This window comes from Coptis chinensis, chromosome 2 (assembly GCF_015680905.1).
Source record: "Coptis chinensis isolate HL-2020 chromosome 2, ASM1568090v1, whole genome shotgun sequence".
NCBI lineage: Eukaryota > Viridiplantae > Streptophyta > Magnoliopsida > Ranunculales > Ranunculaceae > Coptis > Coptis chinensis.
In genome coordinates, this window is record NC_141457.1 from 9,264,743 (window position 1) to 9,285,950 (window position 21,208).

General features: G+C 37.2%; 2 protein-coding genes and 1 non-coding gene across 6 annotated transcripts in view; 2 read left to right on the forward strand and 1 right to left on the reverse strand.

The window, feature by feature from the left end:
* Positions 1 to 5,938, forward strand: part of LOC147514743 (uncharacterized) — a 76,585-nt gene extending 70,647 nt beyond the window's left edge. The window contains exons 1-4 of one of the 2 annotated variants that reach the window (XM_086585022.1): positions 4,154 to 4,310; positions 4,940 to 5,047; positions 5,126 to 5,247; positions 5,407 to 5,938. In XM_086585022.1, the coding sequence (XP_086441148.1) occupies positions 4,966 to 5,047; positions 5,126 to 5,247; positions 5,407 to 5,640 (438 nt within the window). In that variant the 5' untranslated portion in view covers positions 4,154 to 4,310; positions 4,940 to 4,965 and the 3' untranslated portion in view covers positions 5,641 to 5,938. Of the gene's footprint in view, positions 1 to 4,153; positions 4,311 to 4,939; positions 5,048 to 5,125; positions 5,248 to 5,406 lie in introns of those variants that run through there. The other variant, XM_086585019.1, reaches the window with a different exon arrangement.
* Positions 5,939 to 7,013: 1,075 nt separating this feature from the next.
* Positions 7,014 to 20,273, reverse strand: LOC147514747 (FAD/NAD(P)-binding oxidoreductase family protein). 3 transcript variants are annotated; one of them, XM_086584987.1, is made up of 16 exons: positions 19,969 to 20,273; positions 19,730 to 19,891; positions 19,470 to 19,649; positions 18,397 to 18,454; positions 17,974 to 18,024; positions 15,633 to 15,715; positions 15,341 to 15,428; positions 15,070 to 15,114; positions 14,891 to 14,965; positions 14,676 to 14,744; positions 12,646 to 12,761; positions 9,494 to 9,606; positions 8,649 to 8,728; positions 8,154 to 8,274; positions 7,381 to 7,447; positions 7,014 to 7,284 (listed from the first exon to the last, which is right to left on the reverse strand). In XM_086584987.1, the coding sequence occupies exons 1-16, from the start codon at positions 20,223 to 20,225 to the stop codon at positions 7,149 to 7,151; spliced, it is 1,701 nt and encodes a 566-aa protein (XP_086441113.1). In that variant the 5' UTR covers positions 20,226 to 20,273; the 3' UTR covers positions 7,014 to 7,148. The 3 variants fall into 3 exon arrangements, with proteins under 3 accessions (XP_086441113.1, XP_086441118.1, XP_086441127.1); XM_086584992.1 differs by lacking the exon at positions 14,676 to 14,744; XM_086585001.1 differs by lacking the exons at positions 7,014 to 7,284; positions 7,381 to 7,447; positions 8,154 to 8,274 and having other exon boundaries at positions 8,664 to 8,802.
* Positions 20,274 to 20,321: 48 nt separating this feature from the next.
* Positions 20,322 to 20,393, forward strand: TRNAQ-CUG (transfer RNA glutamine (anticodon CUG)). Its single transcript has one exon. It is a non-coding gene; the product is annotated as a tRNA-Gln (tRNA).
* Positions 20,394 to 21,208: the final 815 nt, after the last annotated feature.

Consider the following 21,208-nt stretch of genomic DNA (forward strand, 5'->3'; position numbering starts at 1 on the left):
AACTGAACCCTTGCTGAATTTAACTTGATTACTACTCTGTACCTTTTGGCAAGTCCTTGACGCTTTTCATGTGTACAGTTAATTTGTTTATTTTCCAGACACGTTCATCTTATTTGTGAAGCCCAGTACAAGTGTACAACAGTCTACAAGGCTCAGCTTCATCCTCTGTTTTTTTTTATAAATATTTTAGGGTTAGGCTTGACCCTTGCCCGCATTAATTTCCAGAATAAACGTTCCCATTTTGAGATCTAATGTTATTAGCTGTTTTATGGGGGAAGTTGGTAGAATTTAGGGAAAGTGTAAAGAAAGCTCTTGAGGCTTCTGGAAGTCCTGCGGCCCTAATTTGAGCTAATCCTGTGATTCCTGTCCATCAACATTTATGCAAAAAGGTGGTAAAGGATTAATGCAAACACACTCTCGAGAAGGAGTCAACAGCAACAAGGTGAGCATGGTTGATTTGGTTGGGGAAGTAGGTGTGAGGTTCGTATTGGTTATTGAGGAAGTGAAGTGACAACCAAAAGACTGGGTGGCTCTGTTCATGGCGACGTATTATGGGGAAATGGTGTTGAGCTATCTAACAGTATTGCACCTGCACCTGTAGAGGCTGGCTCTTTTGACAATACCGTGTTGGGAACGAGGGCATTAATGAAGAAAATGTTAGTGAAATTGCAAAGGGAATGTACAATTGCCAAAACACTAAAGACACTCGCGATTGGATCAAATACATGGTGGTGCCATTAGCAGCCAACTTAGGGATATCATCTGGTTTGGGAAGAAGGGGCCTTGAGAAACTCTTCGGGGAAATACATGGAAATAACAACAAGGAGTGCGGGATCGAGCAAAATATGGCGCTCAATTTGGACGAAAATCAGTCTATCATGGAGGGGCATGAAGATAATTATGTAAACTAACTTAATGTATCACTAGCGATGGTGTAGTTGCTAATGATAGGGAAGAAATGTGGGATCTCTTTTTTTTACTCCTATTGATCTGTACACTTCTTCCTTGAGTGTTCTATTTTGTTTCCGTTCATTTCAACAAAGGATTGTTTTTTGGCGTTGCTCAAAGTTTCAATTAATCACTTTTGAACAAACCTCTTGCAAACTCTGAAATAATATTATTTTTTACAACTATGACGCAGAGCCTTTGTTGCACTTAGAATTGTGTCGATTTCCTTAGACTCTGTCTTTTACAGAGAAACATGATATCGTACAATTGACCATATCAGACTGTCAGTATAAGTGTGTTATTCTCCATGAATGGAAAGATCATTTGATTTATGGGTTGAACAGACATTACTACTCAATCAATATAATTTCAGGAAGAATTAATGAATTTGAGGGTAAGATGCTGCCGAACCTACATAAGAAGAAGTGGATTGATGGGCTGACGCTTAGACGATTTGATACCCACTCAAGGTATGTATAATTCACCTTCTCTTTTTACTGAATTTGTTCCATTCGTTGTCAGTTTATATTTTAATAATCGTTACCTTGCGAAGCAATACCAAGATGATGTGTCTTGCAATTTTATTTTTAGTACTCAAGATAGAGTTGTAAGTTTGCGTAATAGTGGATTGTCTATACTCTATAGTGATATTAGGATGTTATCTTATAGGTAAAAATCGAAACACATATGAGGAAGCGTGCACCTGTTAGTGAACTTCTAGCTACTAACTTTCATTTTGAAGCATCTACTTAGTAATTGAAGTGCTAGATTTATGTTAGTGTCAAATTGATGTAATCAAGTGACATGAGTTTTTATCCATAAGTGAATCAGATTAATATATTGGGTTCGGCCTTCAGTATACGAATTCAGTTGAATGATTGGCAATGCCCAATAGCAAGATGTTAGAATGTCCAGTGCCTAAGTCTACATGATGGACTGATAGGTAGCATTGAGATTGGGTGTCCAAGCCAATCATTTCCGATAGGTTACTGTCAAGGCGTCAATAGCCTACATGGAATATGATAGTGTCAACGTGGATTTGTTCATGTTACTATTCTCTCTCTTTCTATTTGTTGAATGCATTGCATAAATTTCTCCAGTAAACTTATAATTTTATATTAATCCAATGGTGACGGACTATTTTGATTTCTCGAGAAGAACACGTTTAGCTACAAACCAGTGTAGATGATTTTCGTAGCTTCAGAATGGCATCTATGCATGATTAACCACTATATCCATTATCTTTTACTGTTTTAGCTAAATGGGAGTATCAGTTGTGTTGCATCTTTCTTGACTGGTACTTTGCAATTACTTATATTAGATTACTTATATTAGATTCAACGTTAGTTGTTACTGGATCAAACCAATTAAGGCTCACAATGAGAATCCCTGGATGATTTGATTGTCTCTTTAAGGCGTCATGAACCCATAATTTCAGTATTTAACTTTCACTGTTGTGACTTGCTTGCAGCGGTTCACATCACATAGCTGGAACCACCACTCTTCAGTTTTTCCAATGGATTAGAAGTGATATGATGGTAGATAATTCACCCGCCAGACATCGCATTCAACCTTAACCGCCTATTAACACGGTGATTGATGATTACCTCTCGCTGCCTTCGAAAGAACCGACCTCTACCAGCCCATGGATGACAAGGAGGATGTTCTTGAGGGAAAACCTGAAAAAGATGGCATTAAAACAGTTTCCTAAAAGAAGAATCGAAGACAAAATCCTGCGGAACCAAGTTCGAGCACAAAAGAAGTAGGCAAATCCACTTTTGATAAACCGAAGTTCTTACCGAGTTGTTGCTCATCATTCGCCAACCCAAAATAAAGAGGCGGAAGAGATCTAAAACAGAATGTTAGGGTTCACGACACGGAAACCTTAACTTCAGTTACCGCGGTGCTATAATTTGCTTTTGCCTCTCCCGAAAATGCTCCGGCGTCTCATAAAAGCAAAGAAACATATCAAGAAGAAGGGACTACAATGTTTGTGGTAGAGCAAGAGCTGGCGATTACTAGACTCGAGGGAACTCCATATATCATGGAAATATGCCACCGAACCCGGGCGAAGTCCGCGATCAATGTTCATTGACACTCCATGAAACGAAAAAAATGGAAACAGAGAAATAATAAACAAAAGTTAGTCATTTGAAGCCAACACCGGGGACTGTTGCTCTTGATCATTTCATACAAGGAATTGGGAATGTGCCAAGGCAGGCCTAACAAGTGTCAAGAATATCGAAGACAAACTCGAACTTATAACCGCAGGATTTGGGTGTTCAAGCTTTCTTGAAGCGCACGGAGAGCAACAACACTTGAGCTAAAGAACTCGGTATTTCACCACAACTTTCGTAGATTCTTTGTTACTTCAAGTAAATGTTGGAAACATGAATCTTGGAGAAAGAAAGTCCTACATTGTTAGAAGGCGTGAGCATTGGAAAATGTAAGTTCATCCGAAAACACCAACAATATTTCCAAGATTCAACAGAGCTTAAGGCTTTAAAGAAGGAACTAAATGAGAAAGCGGAAGAAATAGAAGACTTGATTAACCTGAACCAAACTCTTATAGTCAAAGAGTGTCGAGTAACCAACAAGCGCACGAAGCGCACAAATCATTAATCAAGTAAGATTTGTTAGGATTGCGAACTGCGTTCATATGTATAATATTCGAATACTTTTATCGAACTCATAAAACTATTGATCAATTTGTTTATACTTACTACTCCTTGAAATAATCATTATACTTCTCAAAAGAATTAGTATAAAGGAAAATTAATTTCATATGGCAAGTTTGCTATTAATTTTTGATGCTACTTGATGCATCAATTATATTTCGATGGAGGAAGGTCAGTCAATACTCTGCCAATAGTAGGTAATGTATCTAAATGTTGTATTGCAGTTGTTAATAGTTTGACAAAAGTAAAAACACGTAATCGTGAACTATCAATGTAGTAGGCCCAACCGTAGGCGGGCTAATTGGCTAGTATATATCTAAGGATTTGGATTTTTTTTTTTTTTCGTAATTAGTATTAGAGTTTATAAAAAATTGAAGACTCTGTGAAGCCTTGAAAAATAGAGCCTATAGCTATAATATATATCTAAAGATATGGTCATTAGCGGAAAAAAAAAAAAAAAAAAAAAAAAAAAAAAAAAAAAAAAAAAAATCTAATCTTCGTGGAGCAAAGAACGTGATGATTTTGTGACATATATGGATGCCCATGGGCCCTGACTGTTGTGATGGCTTGTTGCTTGAAAATCTGCAGAGCGATATTTCGCGAAAATTTGTACAATTTTTTAACAATTTGGCTCGCACCTCAATTCTCTCTCGTAATCGGAAAGAGCTCATAATTTAATTTTGGGTAAGCATCTTCATTGCTACATTTTAATTCTGTATAGTTTTCCTCATCTTCTTTATCATATTAAATTTCACTCATGATATCCTTAATCAAAAACTTGGCGTCCATAGAAACCAACCGTATTTTTCATTGTTGAAGTTCAATAAAGACATCCAAGAATGTTATTTGTCTCCATGGATTTCCAACTAACTGCCTTGGTGAACGCCAAAGAAGCCATCTTTTATTGGCTCTGAAGGGTTAGCTCTTATAGCTCCATCTCTATTGACTTTCACCATACCATTTTGGAGCATTCCACTGTGCTTCTCCTCCCCATCTTATTCAGAATGACAGTTCGACTTGTGGCTTTTACTCTTTTATATGCATGGGAGACCCGACTATGCACAGCTGTTTAAGAAGGGGCATCACTAGAATAAGTGATTCATGTCATCTTCTGTTGTATGACCAACATAACTGCCATCAGATCTGCTGGGCAGGTGTATTCCTATCTTCTTGATCATATTTTTGTGGACCAACTTCCAAGCATTGCTTGAACCCTGGGATGAATAAAGCATGCCATAATAGCATTGTCCGAGCTCACAATGTTGACACCTGATACAATTTTCAATTAATGGTTTTGTTTATTTATTTTTCAGCTTCTCTCAGTTCGGAAACTGGAGTGATGAATTTTGCAGCTACACTGTGTAGACGAGTCAACCTCAGAGACCTAGTTAAAAATGTTCCTGTATACAGTGGTCTTAGTGGTAAACTAAATGTTTTGTTGGAAGTAGTAGTTTATGTTTACAAATGCAGCGGGTCTAATGGTTCTCACTGAATTTTAGATGTGGAAGGAGGATTGAGCTTGATGATCAGGCGTTGGGCCACAAAGAAGACTGCAGGATCCACTAAGAATGGGCGAGACTCAAATCCCAAATTTCTGGGGGTGAAGAAATTCGGTGGAGAGGTAGTTTTTCTCCTGGCCTTTTGATATGTGATATACCTCAGTTTTCGATATATCGCCGTGTCAGACACTTCGCATCCGTGTCTGATATGGATGCACATGTCTGTGTCAATGTAACTTAAGTGCTAACACTTGATATTTGGTTATTTATTTGATCTGCAGAGGGTGATACCTGGAAACATTATAGTACGACAGCGGGGCACCCGTTTCCATCCTGGGAACTATGTTGGGCTAGGGAAGGATCATACCCTATATGCTTTGAAAGAGGGCTGTGTCAAATTTGAGCGCCACAAGCTGAGTGGTCGAAGGTGGGTGCATGTTGAACCAAAGGAAGGTCATGTTCTTCATCCTATTTACTCAAATGCTGCTGCCTCTAAACTAAAAATGTCTGCTTGATCTTGATCTTGATCTTGATCTCTTTGTTGAAATTGAGGATTAGACATGGTACATGTATTGCAGACAGTTGAAGACAATTCATTTCTTCAGTTTGTTGGTCAAATCTCTGTGACAGTTTGTTTTAAGTAGTCTCTTTGGGGAACTATTTAGGTGAGATTGCTGGATGGGCAAGGTTTTGAAGAAAAATTACGTGGCCACATTTTTCTGCCCTGTGTACTGTATTTTGCCATCAGTGCTTTTGTATTTAGCAGTAAAAGTAATTTCAGTTTCTGCAAAATAAAATTTATTTTCCTGAGTCCGTCATATAGCTCTTTCGTGCGTCTTCATGCATGAGCTTGAACACAAGACCTCTTGGAGGTTGGAACAACATTCAAGGGCTTGTCTGCCGTTGGCCTGAATAGGGTCAACTTGTCTCCATAATCAGAGATTTACGTAAAACTGCAAAGACTGATGCAGTTTTATTCCAGTCACCTTTTTTTTGAAGTATATATTATTAAGATATATTTTCACAAAGCAACCGGGTTATACTAGTGATAGACAGTGATTTCTTAACAGAAAATAAATCAATCGGAATAACAAATAAATGAGTTGCCAGAAAAATTAATTAGTACACTGGCTTTTAGCAAGGTAAACTGCTTTTGGTAGAATGGTCGGTTAGTATCTCGAGTAAGGAAAATTAATGGCTTCAAGATCATCTATGGCAACAATTAGAATTTGATTTCTGCTTTAAACATGTCCAATGCTTAGATCCATTGTTTGTTGCTATATGACGAGGAAGGGAAAAAACAACAGTTCATGCCAAAATTGGCTAGTACTTTCCGTATCACAAGGGAGAAATCAAGCCCGATGCTCATGTAATGTATTGCATACTTGTTCTTAGATTGAAGTTAGGAAATCTCTGGCGATTTGGTTACCGAATGCAGGTTAAGGTTAGTAATGATCTACGACTACCCATGATTTCCTTACGGTTTGAATCATTCTATTTGCCAATGTTTATAACGCTTGCTTCCAGTGCGGATTGCAACCAAGCAACACTGAAGAGACTTTGCAGTTTGCACCATTACAAGTTCAGGCCGAAATGTCAAAGCATTCGATGTGCAACAGTGAAAGCAAGTAAGCAAAACTTTCTCTGATCAACATACCGAAAACAACTGTTCATATCCGAGTCTAAAGGCCCTGATTGGTATATTGGACTCCTGAAATCTCAACAAACGATCGCATTGTTGTATCTCTTAAAAGCTTGCATATTGTCTATTGACGCTTTTCTTTCATTTGTTTTCTCAAGCAGAAACGACAGTGGAATATTGCTCAATCACAAGTCTCATGGTTAAATACGAGAACGTTATAGGTTACTTCATTCTACAAAGTTAAAATACTCAACGACGCAATTTGCCTCATGTTAATCCATATATACTGAGACAATGAGAATGCGTAACATTCAATCAAAATTTCAATGAAATACAGCTAACAAAACGGAACTCATTGATTTTTCATTTACAACTATTGTATCATTTCAAGGATTTCTTGATATCTTTTAATACCACATGTGCAGCATTACGCCCAGGGGCCCCCATTACACCACCTCCAGGGTGTGCACCACTCCCACATATGTAAAGGCCACGCTTGGGTGTCCTATATCCTGACCTGCAAGCACAAAATTACAGATGTTTGCAGATAATACTTGGAAGCGACAACAACAAATCCATTACATGTAGACTGGTAGAGCTTGAGATGTACTACCATCCTTTGACTGGTCGCATTAGAAAAAGTGAATCCAGGCCCATAGCACCATGGAAGATATTCCCTCCTGTCATATATATTCAGTTTGTGTAGTCATGAGAAAACCATACAGATCAACAAAGGTGCTACTTCGAAGAAGCCTACCAGCTTTAAACAACAATATAACCCTTGTCACTTTACACCATGTCAACCTTGAAGACATGAGTACCTTAATATGCATGCAGGTCTCAATTTGTCAGGCTGACATGACTCTAGGTGGCAAGGATTCTATCAACCTTCTGAAGAGGCTAGGGGCTAGGCCCCAACGTACTTTCCCAAATCCCAATTACATTGAATAACCTCAACATATTTATCCTTAAACAACAAATTATAACTACCTTGCAATGTAGCTAAGAACTTTTAGAAGATAAAACAGAAACCTTAAGCATATTGAACTTGGAAATGGGTATAGAAGGCATCATATAGCTGAGCATGGATTTTGACTTAATTCAGTTCAGTGGCTTCAGACTAGCATGGTTTAGGAATACATACCAAGCAAGCAAAAGACAAAGTTTAGAAATACATCGTTGTTACAGATATAGCTGCTTTAAGGTGAAGCTTACTAGCTTCAACTTCTTTTGGATGTTCCACTAAACACTTTTGAAAGAACTCATTAATAAGCATATCTTCCTATACAAAACATTTAAGAGGTGGCTCTCACTGGGTTGGTGTCAATTTCTCCCAGACTCGCTAAGCAAGAGATTGAAGGCATTAAATTATTGAAACTATGGTACCTGTGAGGCCGAATTCCCTTTCAAGGTCTGGTGGTGTCAACATGTCATAACCAATAATTGATGAGCTGAAGCCTGGAGCATATTCATCTATCAAGGAGAAACATCTTTTGGCAAATGATTCCTGAGAAAGATATGTGAAGCTTTAGGGCAACGTGTCATTAACAATAATAAATGATTCCTGGACATATTTTCTTCATCAATTTGATCAGAAATTGCACCTTACCTAGCAAAATAATAATAATAATAAAGAAAAAAGGATATGTGAAGGTAGTAACAGAATTTGAAGAGGCATTTAATTTCACGAGACACAAACATGCAAAAAGCCTATGGATCTCAGTACAAGCCTCTTGAAGACGATCAATATCATGTTAAAGTTTTGACAAGAAAAAATAGAACATGAATCAGTAGACAGACGACACCACTAGTAAATTAAATTTTACATGTCTAACAAACTTGTAAGAGAAATATAAGACTTCAGAGATGTATCATACGTACTCTGAACATGGTATCTTCCCAGCTGCCTTCCAAGGGTTTATAAGGAGTGTATTGAATAAATAGGTTAATCACATGCTTACCTACAAGGAAAATCGTAAGAAACATTCATACTCTCTTCTCTCTTCGTTTCCTTTTCCTTTAGTGTCAATCTTCACTAACCAAAGAAATAAAACCAAATTTACTTCATTACATTATGTTCACTTAGCATTAAATGCATTAATATCTACATTAGCAGCACAGCTAGAAAGTAAAAACTTAGTTTGAAAAATTAAAGCCTATTACTATTTGAACCGCCCTTAAGATCATTGTACATCTCATCAAGGTTTCTCAAGGCTTTGATTAATCAGTGGCACAATAATAACCATCTTCCCATCTCTTATTAATCTTTCTCTTTCATCTAGGGTTCTCTCTCTCTCAACTGCAAGAAGGCACATCAAATCAGTTCTCTCTCTTTTGTATCCCATTAGCACTTCATTGTCTTCTTCATTAGCTTGGTTTTTCTACCTCTTGTGAGATTGGGAGTGATAGGATTCGACGAAATTGGGAGAGGTATCTCAGGTCTTCATCTTGATGAAAGTGAGTCTGCTTAACATTTCCCAAAACTAGAACAGTAGAAACCATCAGGTGTCAACCTTACATATTGACATGTTTCAACAACCCAATAGTTTTGCATGAGCCCTGATCTCGTTTCTAAATTCTAAGAGAGTGCATATAGCAGTTCTAAAACTCTTCGAAGTTTCTCTTAAAAGCTCACAATGTTGAAGCACAGTACATTCTTCTCAAAATGCAAAAGAAAAACTACACATGATCATATGGTATGAAGCGTAGGAGAATAAACCAAGTACCAGGTGGAGAAATAGTCCTGTCCAACACAGAAGGAATCGTCATCTCAATGAGTGGTCTTCGTGACGGTAAGCCATTCCAAGCATCTCTAGAAGCGGAATCAATCTCTTCCATGCTTCAGAGAATAACAACAGAGATAAGAGTCTATGAGTTTAGATGTCAGATAGCAAAGGGAGATATATGTTGGTATTATTGATAGTAACTTAAACCATGAGTCATCATCACACTTGTTTGTGGTTAAGGGTTTGTTCAAAATCAGTTGACTACTGAACTCCATTAATTAAGAAAACTAATTAGACGACTACTGGACTCCATTAATTAAGCAAACTAATTTAGACTGACCCTATATGAATGTTTAATGAAATGCCAAACAAAGTAATGTAGATCTTACTGGCGGAAGCTTCAGTTTAATTGAATCTACACTTTAATTGAAATACAATTAAAAGACGACCTAAAAATCACTCTTTTATTGAATCTCTCAATCACAAATCACACACATAAACACAACTACCGAAACCCTAACTACAAGCCCGTTATTTAAAATAAACCTAGAAAGCATAAACCAATAGGAACACGACATGTGTCCAACTAACTAATGGACTCGAACCATGGGCTTGGACTCAACTAAGGGCGCATGCCCATAACATGACAGCAATGTACTAATGTTCTACATCACTCTCCCCATGTTGAAGAAGCTTGTCCACAAGCTAAAGCAGTGGAGCGTCTGAAGCTGGAAACACTGACAAAGCTTTATGTTGGAAATCCAGGACAAGATCAGGTGACTTGGCAACAACATCTTCGACCTCATCTTCACCTTCAGCTAATAAAACAGGGCGCTTCTTCTTCTTAGGGCACTCGGCAGCAATGTGACCCATAACGCTATATTCAAAGCACTTTCTAACAGCACTATATGTCCCACCAGCCGACACAGGAATAGCAGCTGTAATTACACTTGCAGAACCAGTATAAGGTGCAGAAGTCGTACCAGGTGAAAGCACTCCTTCAACACACAATGCATATTTAAACGCAGTAGCCATGTCCTCAATCTCAAACATGATAAGTGCTTCACGAATTGACTTGCGCAGGCCATTCAAATAATGACCCACCCTCTGTTCATCAGTTTCAACCAACCCAGCACGAGTACACAACAACTGAAACTGCTCAGTATATTGTTGAACTGAAGACAACTGTTGTTTCAAATTCTGTAGACGAATGAACAAATCTTGTTGGTACTGTTTAGGAACAAAATGCACATGTAACTCTCGGCGCATACTAGTCCAAGTGCAAACACGCCTGTAACCTTGATTAACCCTCCGCAAATTTAATTAATCCCACCACACCAAAGCATAACCCTTCAACTTAGTGGCTGCTAATTTAACCTTCTTACCATCCTCTAGGTTTTTATAATCAAAAGCCTTTTCAATTTGATTAAGCCAATCAATAAACTCATCAGGATCAAGTTTACCATCAAAAGTAGGCACATCGATTTTAATATCACCCGCTTGACTCCTCTCCAATATGCGGAGGAAACGATTAACATCAACAACCCCATTATCAATATTCTGAATACCATAATCTTCATCAAAATAATTAAAATGGTCATACTTTTCAAAATCACCTGCCTGACGATTAGGGTCACGGTCTGGTCTACGACCACTTCGGTCAGTAGAAGGAGAAGGAGGAGATGGAGACCGACCCCTATTCTCTTGCCTTGCATTGCGAGGAATGGGTTGTTCCCAAAAATTCCTATCACCATCAACCCAGCGCTGCTCAGGACGTTGGTAACCACGACCTCTGCCTCGAACCTGATTAATACACGGAATCTCACACCCTTGTGGAGGAAGACGCACACCTCTAGCTGCCTCTTGCATTGGTAGCCCTCGATTTTGGCCATTAGGGTTTAACCTTGGCTGAAAAATCAGATCTTGTGGCCCTTGGGGGCGCACGACAGGTAGTTGTTGGACTGGTGGTGGCGCTATAGGTGGAACACGCACAGGGGGTTCACCAACACCGTCATCACCTTGACCATCTCCAACAATAGGTGGTATATGATCAGCACCTAGGGGATGAACCTGAATGTCGTTATTCTCTCCAACAACTCTTTCCCCGCCATTATTCTCTAGAGCAATAGGCGCAAAAGGGTTTAGAAGAGGAACTGTACCAGCACTCATCAGTATCTGAAACCACTGAACCATTATTCTGTGGTAGTGGCAGCTGTTGGGCCTCTCTCTGTATTGTGGCTATTGTTGCAGTAAAGTTCTGGAACATCTGTATCATATTTTTCATGTTTTCCTCTAAACGAAACATGCGAGTATCCATGGATGGAGGACGACCTCAAGTTGCTTTGTTATTAACCATAATAACACAAAAAAAAATTTGACTTTTCAAGAAAAAAATAAATACGCCGTGAACAGTAACCTGGGTGGACAGTGACGCGGTAAATAGTACCCGATAAACAGTGTTTCGCGAACAGTGTTTTCGGTGAACAGTACCATGAATAATAACTCCTGGAATTAATCTGCTTTGATACCAAATAATTTAGATCTTACTGGCGGAAGCTTCAGTTTAATTGAATCTACACTTTAATTGAAACACAATTAAAAGACGACCTAAAAATCACTCTTCTATTGAATCTCTTAATCACAAATCACACACATAAACATAACTACCGAAACCCTAACTACAAGCCCGTTATTTAAAATAAACCTAGAAAGCATAAACCAATAGGAATATGACATGTGTCCAACTAACTAATGGACTCGAACCATGAGCTTGGACTCAACTAAGGGCGCATGCCCATAACATGACAGCAATGTACTAATGTTCTACGTTACAAAGTGTGAAAGCAAAGATACATGTGAATTACATAGGGGCAAACTTTTCAAGGAACTACACAAGTGAGCTTGAAGAAGGAACTGAGACAATGTGGAGCATGCTGGGAGGCTCCACAAACAAATCTGTCCTTCAAAGGATACTTTAAAATGGATGCAGATGGAGTGCATCAGAGACCATTTACAAAGAAAATGCCGATTTATATCAAGTCAATCCCATGTCCAGGTGAACTTCCCATTAAAGAACAGAACGCTTCTTTAGTCCCTTCTTATGTGGAACTTGATAAAGAATTGAAATATAATACGTGGAGATAGTTATCTACCTTTCTGAACCAATATGAATAGTACCAACATGCTGCGGTCCAGCCTCATGAAGAGTAGATTTACAGCACTGAAATTGGGGCAATCTGTCAATTGCCAAATTAATTTTCGTCGTACCCTGTTCGCATAAATGATATCTGATTAGCAAACACCATCTTAAATTTGTTACATCTGATTGTTTATTTTTAATATTCCAATAGGCAAGAGATTCACTTCGTCATTTATCTACCAAATATTTCTCACAAATTGGTAGGCACTCCCTAGGCAAGTGCAATCAAACAAGTACAATTCCCCACATCCTTTAAATGCCTAGCCATACTTATCCATGGACCTTCACCACAGGGAGTCATAACGAGCTCACGAACCGGCATTTGTGTCAGTAAAGCCCCAGGCTAAAGGAAGCCAAAAATGTAAATGGGGAAAACAACCTTTCAGCAATGTGCTAAATGAAAAAACCTAGAAGCCAATTTCCACTACAATTGGAAAAGACAAGACGATTGTGGTTCATTCATCCAGCACAGATATGTGTTAATAACCAGGATACACAGACAAGACGATGCGTGTCAAATGAGAATCTGCAATGGAATAGGATTTAGTGTTGGGCTTTGGCTTTGGCTTCGGCATTCCCATTGTTGTTTTGCCTTTTGTGAGTTCAAAGGAAAAACACATTGGACTGAACGGTTAGATCCAAGGGAGGCATATCTAAAATCTTGGTCTATGAGCCATGCAGGGTAGTGAATACTGAAAAATTGATGTTCTAGCTTCTCTTATGGAATGGCTTAAACAGTTTCCTCTTGTTGTGCAAAACTAAGATTAGTGAGTGAGTTATCCCAGGGGAAAAGTTACATTTTCAAACAAGTCTGTCTACTTTTCTATTTTTTTGTGGTTCTCTACACCTCATGGCCTAACTCTATTCCCAGCTTTCCTAGTCCTATTATCCGGAGCGGCAAAGTTTCTTCAGTGATTGCTTTATTTGCCTACAGAGCCAAATGCAACTCTAATTCTCCTAATATCTATTTCTAATATATCTGTCAAATAGACAAATAGTTTGTTTTAATACCTAACTCAAATACAATATACTACATATAGAATGTATGGAAAAATAAATAAAAAGAAAAGGATATTATACTGCATGAGGGCAATGTAGAAAGGCCAAATAGAGGGCATTTGGTCTCATTCCATTACTCTAATTTGGCCTGAATCATGCTCATTGTATCAATTGGCCAATTTCATTTAGTACATTGCATCAATCGGTTCATAAAATAATACGTTGTATCGATGTGCAGTTTTCGGAAAGTATGTTGTATGTTTTGGTATTTCTGTTTTAAGAATATAGAAAGTGGAATTTGTGTCAAAATGATTGTCACTAAGCAACATGATCTCAGAAGTTGGACTTTTCAATTCTACATAAATATTTAACTTTTTGCTCATTAAGGAACTTCATTGGTCATATATGAAACAATACCCATGACATTCATTTTTTTCTTTTCTCAACTCATAATACCAATTAAGAACTCGTAAAAGGTAAAAGGGTCATGACCCTTTCAACAGTGATGATCATATACTACATAAACCGACTAATGTGTAGAACTGCAAATGTTTCAAACCTAAGTAACATGGACTGATGGACACTTCATACTCTAAAAAAAATTTGTGGGACACACGGACAAGTTGTGCATAATATTTCAAACTAGGGTTTCTTCTATACCTTAAAGACTAAGAAAATGATCTATTAACATAGTTACAACCCCATGATGATATGCCACTTTAATATTTATTTTCTGTAAGGAGCAGCTTCTTAATGTCTTGAGTCCAAGTATTAGTTGTGTAACTAAGGAATAGTGATAGATTTCTTTTTTAATTTGTTGTGTCCCCGAGTCCTACTTCACATAGGTCCTGTGTCGGACACAGACGTGTATCCGTGTCGATGTGATTTAGTTTCAAACGTGATCAAGCTAAGAATGAATATAGAAAGAAGGAAATACAGATTTTATCTTCACTCGATAGCTCAATATTGGGATAAATAACTTACAGAACTGTAATCAGAGTTCTTGATCGCGTAATAAAAATCTGTGGGTAGAGCAGTTTGTGGAATTAATTCCTGTATGAGAAAGGGAAGAAACATTATTGAACATTACTCATTCCGCAAGATGAGTATTTGTTTGAAAATTTATAACTTGTCTTTTCTATCAGCTACTAAAATACTTGTTGTGGACAAAAAATAAAAGAGCAGAGAATTTGTTGTACCATAAAAGTGCGATAAGGAGTTGCATTTGACAAAACAACCGAAGACTGCACTCTTGTCCCATCAGCCAACAGCACCTAAATTGGTTGCAGTCAAGCAAAAGCCAACATCATAAAAATGAGAATAATTTTGTGAAATTTTGAGCTCCACCCAGTATAAGGGCTCTGAAAAGTGAACTAACCCCATTTATAGCTCCAGAGTCCTCGCTAATCGTGCACTGCACAACCTAAGGATAGAAGCTAGGTGATCAAGGCAGTAGTAGATGAACTTTTGATATAGCATAAGCAAACACAAATGGACACAATTCCCAAAAGTAGGCTGATACTCTGGAAACAGTTTTTTCATGTTAGGACTTAGGACTCAAGCACCTTTTGAGCATCAATACTTCGGACTTACACGTATCAACCAGAGAGAGAATTTCAAAGTCTATAACACAAGTTGAGAAAATGAACCTCAGTGTTTGTAACTATATAAGCCCCAGCTTCAGTGGCAGCATTACTTATAGCTGAGGATATTGCACCCATACCACCCTCAACGTACCTAAAACAAATATTCCTTCTTAGTTGAAGTTTCTGATCCTATAGTTACCAAAAATCTGATATTATCAGTCATAGACCATAATAACCGCAGCCAAGTTAACACATTAATACAACACAGAGCCAAGGCTGTGCCACTATGTTAACAAGCAAGTCCACAGAGTATCAAATCAACATCTAAATTAAAGGTTGCAAATGAGATACTTACGACCAAACGCCACGATCGCCATCAGTTTCTCCCATGACATGATGTAGCAACACGTATCCACTTCCAGGTGTATGGCAACTGCCCTAGAAAGAAGTTCAGGACCCAAGCACAGAAAAATTAGGCATCATCTAGCAAAAGCAGTTTACAGTTATACATTAAAGAAAAGATGCAATATCTGGGGAAAGCCTCTGCCAGCATTCCCACTTATGTAAAGCTCTGGACTCCTTAGTATGGTTGATGGAATTAGTAATATTAATTAATTAGTAGCTTAGTCTAATTAGTAATTGGTATTCTGGTAGGATCTATTTTAGAAGTTGGTTTCCAGTTAGGATTCCTTGGAGCTCAAGGAATGAATTGTATAAATAAGAGCTTTGGTCTAAGAGTGGGTTGGTTTATTGAGAATATAGTAGTGATATTCGGTTTTAGGTTTTATTAAAATCCCCTTTATCCATCAAATTAGGGTTATAATTAGCCTTAGTTTATCAATGGTGTGTTGATTAAAGTTGCTTCCGCCTTTAATTCACATCAATAATGCTTAAAAGAAATTGCAAGGACACGATCAGTTCCTCAAGCAGTGAAGATTTGGAAAACAAATTTAAAAACACTGAGCTCCATATAGTCCATGTCAACATTAAGAAAATTTGTTTAAAGACTGAAAGGTCAATAACTTGTCTAGATTTGAAAATTGAAACAAAAAAATATTAGTATAAAAAGTAATTTTGCATCCCCAGAAAGTTAATATTAACAGAGGGTTGAACCGTCAACTAACGTACGAGGTTTCAATTTTACGAACAGTTTACCCTGTTAACAAACACATAATTCAATCAACACTAACTTAAAAATCCTAATCCCAATGTTTGGGGTTGGCTGAGTGAATTACTCTCCTTAATGAAACCTAGGGCCTTTTAGACATGCCCCCCACGACTATGGTAGAATTAGGGGTGCTCCAAAACTATCAAGCAAACATGCCCCCTCTAAATCCAAGATCCAATGGTAAAGCTGCTTCGAGTCAACGAAAAACTTCATCTTGTAGACATTGGATCTTGGATTTGGGAGGGCATGTCTGCTTTTGATAGTTTTGAGGGGGCATCACTAATTCCACCACAGTCGTGTGTGTCTGTGTCTGTGTGGGAAGAGGGGAGGGGGGCGGCGAGGGGAGGGGAGGGGAGGGAGGGGATATGTCTAAACAGCCTTTAAAGCTATTAAAAATCAGGGCTTCTGATAATTCAAGTGTCAATCAATCTTATAAATACCACCTCACTCAAGGTCCTCTGCTACCATTATTTTCTTTTTCAGGACCTTAAGGTCAACAAGCTATTATTTCTCCTATTATTGGCCTAATTTGCAAATAAAAAACAATCTCAACTAAGTTACCTTCACTTTGACAAGTTGATAACTTTATGAATGTAAATATGTAATTATTTTTATGAATAATGTTAAAGGAAATGAAAAAAATATATTATCAAAAGAAATAATAAAGGCATAAATACAGATCTCGGGCACAGTTGTCACATTTTAAATTCCCAATTGAGGTGCAATATACTCAATAAGGTTACAGTTTTCAGAAAAGATATGCATATCTGTCACCATGCACAAAACATATTATGATATTCTTCAACTGTGACCATCTTGCTTTATGTTTGTTCTTTCAACTCTTTAACATATAACAATTAGCTAATTTATGGAATAAGACATTAAGAAGAATGATTCCACGGTGAAGTCCTACTGTGAAATCCTAGCTAAACAACATACTTTCGAGGTGCTTTAAAAGAAAAGTATAGTTTTATGGTCTGAAGTGACTTCCAAAATAAAATAAAATTGGAAGCCAAAAACAATGTCAGTATTTTGGTCAACAAAAAGTATTGTTCTACAAATAATGGTCTCCCATATCTCTTATGCTCATGAGAAGTTAATTTAGAACAAGATTAAGAATTAGAAGATAAAAACAAGACTAATTATGTATTTACCAATCTATGTCACAACAGGACCTTAAGACAGATGGATACGCCATTTTACAACAGGATATGACATCACTTTAGAAGCTACAATTAACATTTTCATATTCTATGTAACAATGATACCAAGAGGTGTCTCGACATCCAAATTAAGTATAAAATGTCTGACACAATTAGGGACATAAAACTAAAGGCCTACGGTAGTGTATCCTCATGCGTTTGACACGCGGGGTATGATATTGTCAGAATGGAAAATTCCCATAAACAGTTACATCAGACTATAATTATATGTGGGGTATGATAATATTCTTCTTATACGACAAAGGACGCATAACATAGACAATAGTTATACAGTTCCACAATTTAGATGAGGTCAAAAACTGTACCATAGTTCCAATTACAGCATCTGTAGCCAGTGTTGCCTTCAGGACATCCGTCTGCAATCAAATCAGTATGTGGAAGTAGGTTTCGTGAGAGTAATATTTTACAAATACCATGCTTAACAAACAAGACAACAATATCAAACTCATGCAAGGAAAGTACGTATTCAACCAAGTATAGGATCAGAAAAGCAATCACAAAATTGATGCTGATTACAGTTCAATTGAAAAAGAAGGAAAAGACTGAACAACAACAAGAAGAGAAGTAGGAAGAGAGAAAGAAAAAGAGATAAAATCAGTGGTCGAATAAGGGCACGCAATTTCCATGTATGAATAATTCAATAAGAAAGATAAAATACTCATTAAATAAGACCCCCAATGCACAAATAAGAACCAAATAGTTAAAAGTAAAAAAGAAAATATGACAACCTCAAACCAGTTATTCAAAACCTTTGATGCTGGTGCTACTAAAAGATCCATAAAATCCCTGTCAAGATAATTCAAAGATAAATTAAAGTAGGGACAGAAGTGTAACTCCCCCGCAAATGAAAGACTTGGAAAGCAAACTCAGTCGGCTTCTAAGTGATTTAAGTAAATATATTTAATAGTATTGTTTTTCGGGGAGGGATAGAGCCACTCCATCGACTTACAAATTGAATTCAGATCCGATTTTTTGTGGATATGATCTTCTCACAATGGATACCATGCCCACAAAATTTCATCCTATTTGGATATGTCTAACCTTGCGAAAACTAGTGTTCAATTTTGAACGTTTATCTAATAACATTTGATTAAGTTAAACATATTTGAATGAGCCAAAATTTGGTGGGCATGTTATTCACAGTGGGGAGATCATATCTACAAAATATCAGCCCTTAATTCAACTGGTAAGATGAGATATGACTCAGGAGTGGCTCTATCCCTCGTTTTTCAGATATCGGTCGGTTCACCTTTATTATTATTATTTTTTTCTTCTTCCTTCTTCCAAAATAATAAATAGCTAAGTTGCATAAACACGAATACATGTGTCCATATCCGACACGGACACGAAGTGGGTGAAATATAAAAAATTGAGGTATATCACAAACAATATGTGACCAGAACAATACATTGCTTCACCAGGAGCTTAATGAATACTATATGGGATGAGTGGTTGTCTGCAAATGCAAATCAAGAGGATAGCTATACACTCTAACTCCCTTATGGCTGTTAATCTCACTAACAAAAGAGTTGAAGCACCATGGAGTTCCTGGAACTTACTAGGACATATACAATCTTTATGTATTAGGTTTGAATCTATTGATTTTGTTCATGTATTAAGGGAGTGTAAGTTTGCAGCAGACTACCTTGCTGGACTAAGTACCTCTCTTGAACATCATCTTGTTTACTCTGTCCCTCCTCTAGATAACAAACTCACTACTATTATTGTAAGGGAGGATGTTACAGGGAAAGTGTAGTTAAGATTCAAAAAACATAAATAAATATGAGTAAACAAAACTTACACCATATCATTTTGCCCCAATTTGAATGCCTGCCGCAAACAACGAGCCCAATATGCTGATTTATACAACTTATCCTTGACTATATCAGTGTAGGATGAGAAATCATGTAAAGCTTCAGGTGGAGGTGAATCCAATAAAGGATCCATGAACTCACAAAATTTCACCAGCTGACTCTCGTATCTATATTTATAATATTAAATATTATTACAAACCAAAACACGTCATCATCAATTATTAATTTAAAATAAAACTAGTAGTACCTCGGATAAGCGTCAGCATCTCGTTTAGAGAATTTAGATATCTGTGAATGGTTAAGAGCAGCATCTGGTCCCAGTAAAAGATACCGCCCATCAATGCACGGCGTAAATGAAGAAGGGTTCCTTTTTAGTAATTTCAACCCATGTCTCCCCAGCTCTAATTCCCTTCATTTAAATAATAATAATAATAATTACGTAGAAAACAAAGAAACAGTAAAATATATATATATATATTTTTTTACTTGATTATTGAAGGGCGAAGGAGGCTTTGGAGGTAACTACAACGAGAGAATTTAAAGGCAGGGATAATTTCTTCAGTTACAGCTGCACCACCTATGACGTGGCGTTTCTCGAGAACGGTTACGGATAGGCCTGATTTGGCTAAGTAGGCTGCTGCGGTTAGACCATTGTGGCCTCCTCCTATTACTATTGCGTCCCATTTTTTTGATGTTAGGATTTCGCTGCTGCTACTGAAACACCTTCGCCACATTATTTTCATCAGGTGTTTTCAGAGCAGTGATCGAGTACTCTGTTCTTAAGTCAAATTTGTTTGTGAAGTCAATTAAATTATATCGGATCGGATGTGAGCAAAAATGTTTCCATGGTCTAGCGGTTAGGACATTGGACTCTGAATCCAGTAACCCGAGTTCAAGTCTCGGTGGGAACTTCTGTCAAAATAACCTTTTAATTTTGCTGAAAAAGTTTCTCTCAATGTATGTGTATCTCCCTTGCCTCTCATTTACACCCAAATTCAGCTTAGAATGAACTAAGTGTCGGAGTTTTGGCAAACAGACGATATCTGGACATCATCATTTTCTACATTTGCCTAAAAAATGTGTGGCTGTAAAACAAGTAACTGGCCAATATCAGGACTTCAACTGATGGCACATTACCATAAAATGGTAGTTCGGAATGCAACTGCCTATATTCAGTATTTCAGTGGCACTAGTCAGACAATAGGTGATCCAATCTTATGAGGTGAACTACATCAGATCCTTGAGGACACCAAAATGTGGGATCTGCAACTCTAGATACTGATATGAACTTAAACGCAACATGTTTACTCTACATCAACTACTAAAACTGAACTCACATGGTCAATATTCACAATGCAGAGACCACGCCTGCTTTTCGTGAACACCACCTTAGCCCACATTAAGAATTTTGAATATAAAATGTAACATAGTACAAAATATCAGGATATGGATATTTATCGATATTCAATTTCTAGATATGTGTCGTAGATATAACGCCCTCTTTGGGAATATTTGACATTGTTTCACATGCAAATATCGTTGATATATCCAAAATATCGATAAAAATCGTAGATATTGTGAATATTTATTGATATATCATGATACATTATTTATATTTATTTGAAATATAATAGTAAATATTAAATAAAATTGTTATATACACAAAATATCGCAAAATATCTCTAAATATCACAAAATATCCCAAAATATCACAAATATCATCAAA

Excerpts from the sequence above, each read along its gene's own strand:
- LOC147514747 (XM_086584987.1), bottom strand. The coding sequence starts at position 20,225 with ATGAAAATAATGTGGCGAAGGTGTTTCAGTAGCAGCAGCGAAATCCTA. Across the intron at positions 19,892-19,968 it reads CTTCGCCCTTCAATAATCAA|GGAATTAGAGCTGGGGAGAC; the intron begins GTAAAAAAATAT and ends ATTTAAATGAAG. Across the intron at positions 7,448-8,153 it reads AAGGGAATTCGGCCTCACAG|GAGGGAATATCTTCCATGGT; the intron begins GTACCATAGTTT and ends TATATATGACAG.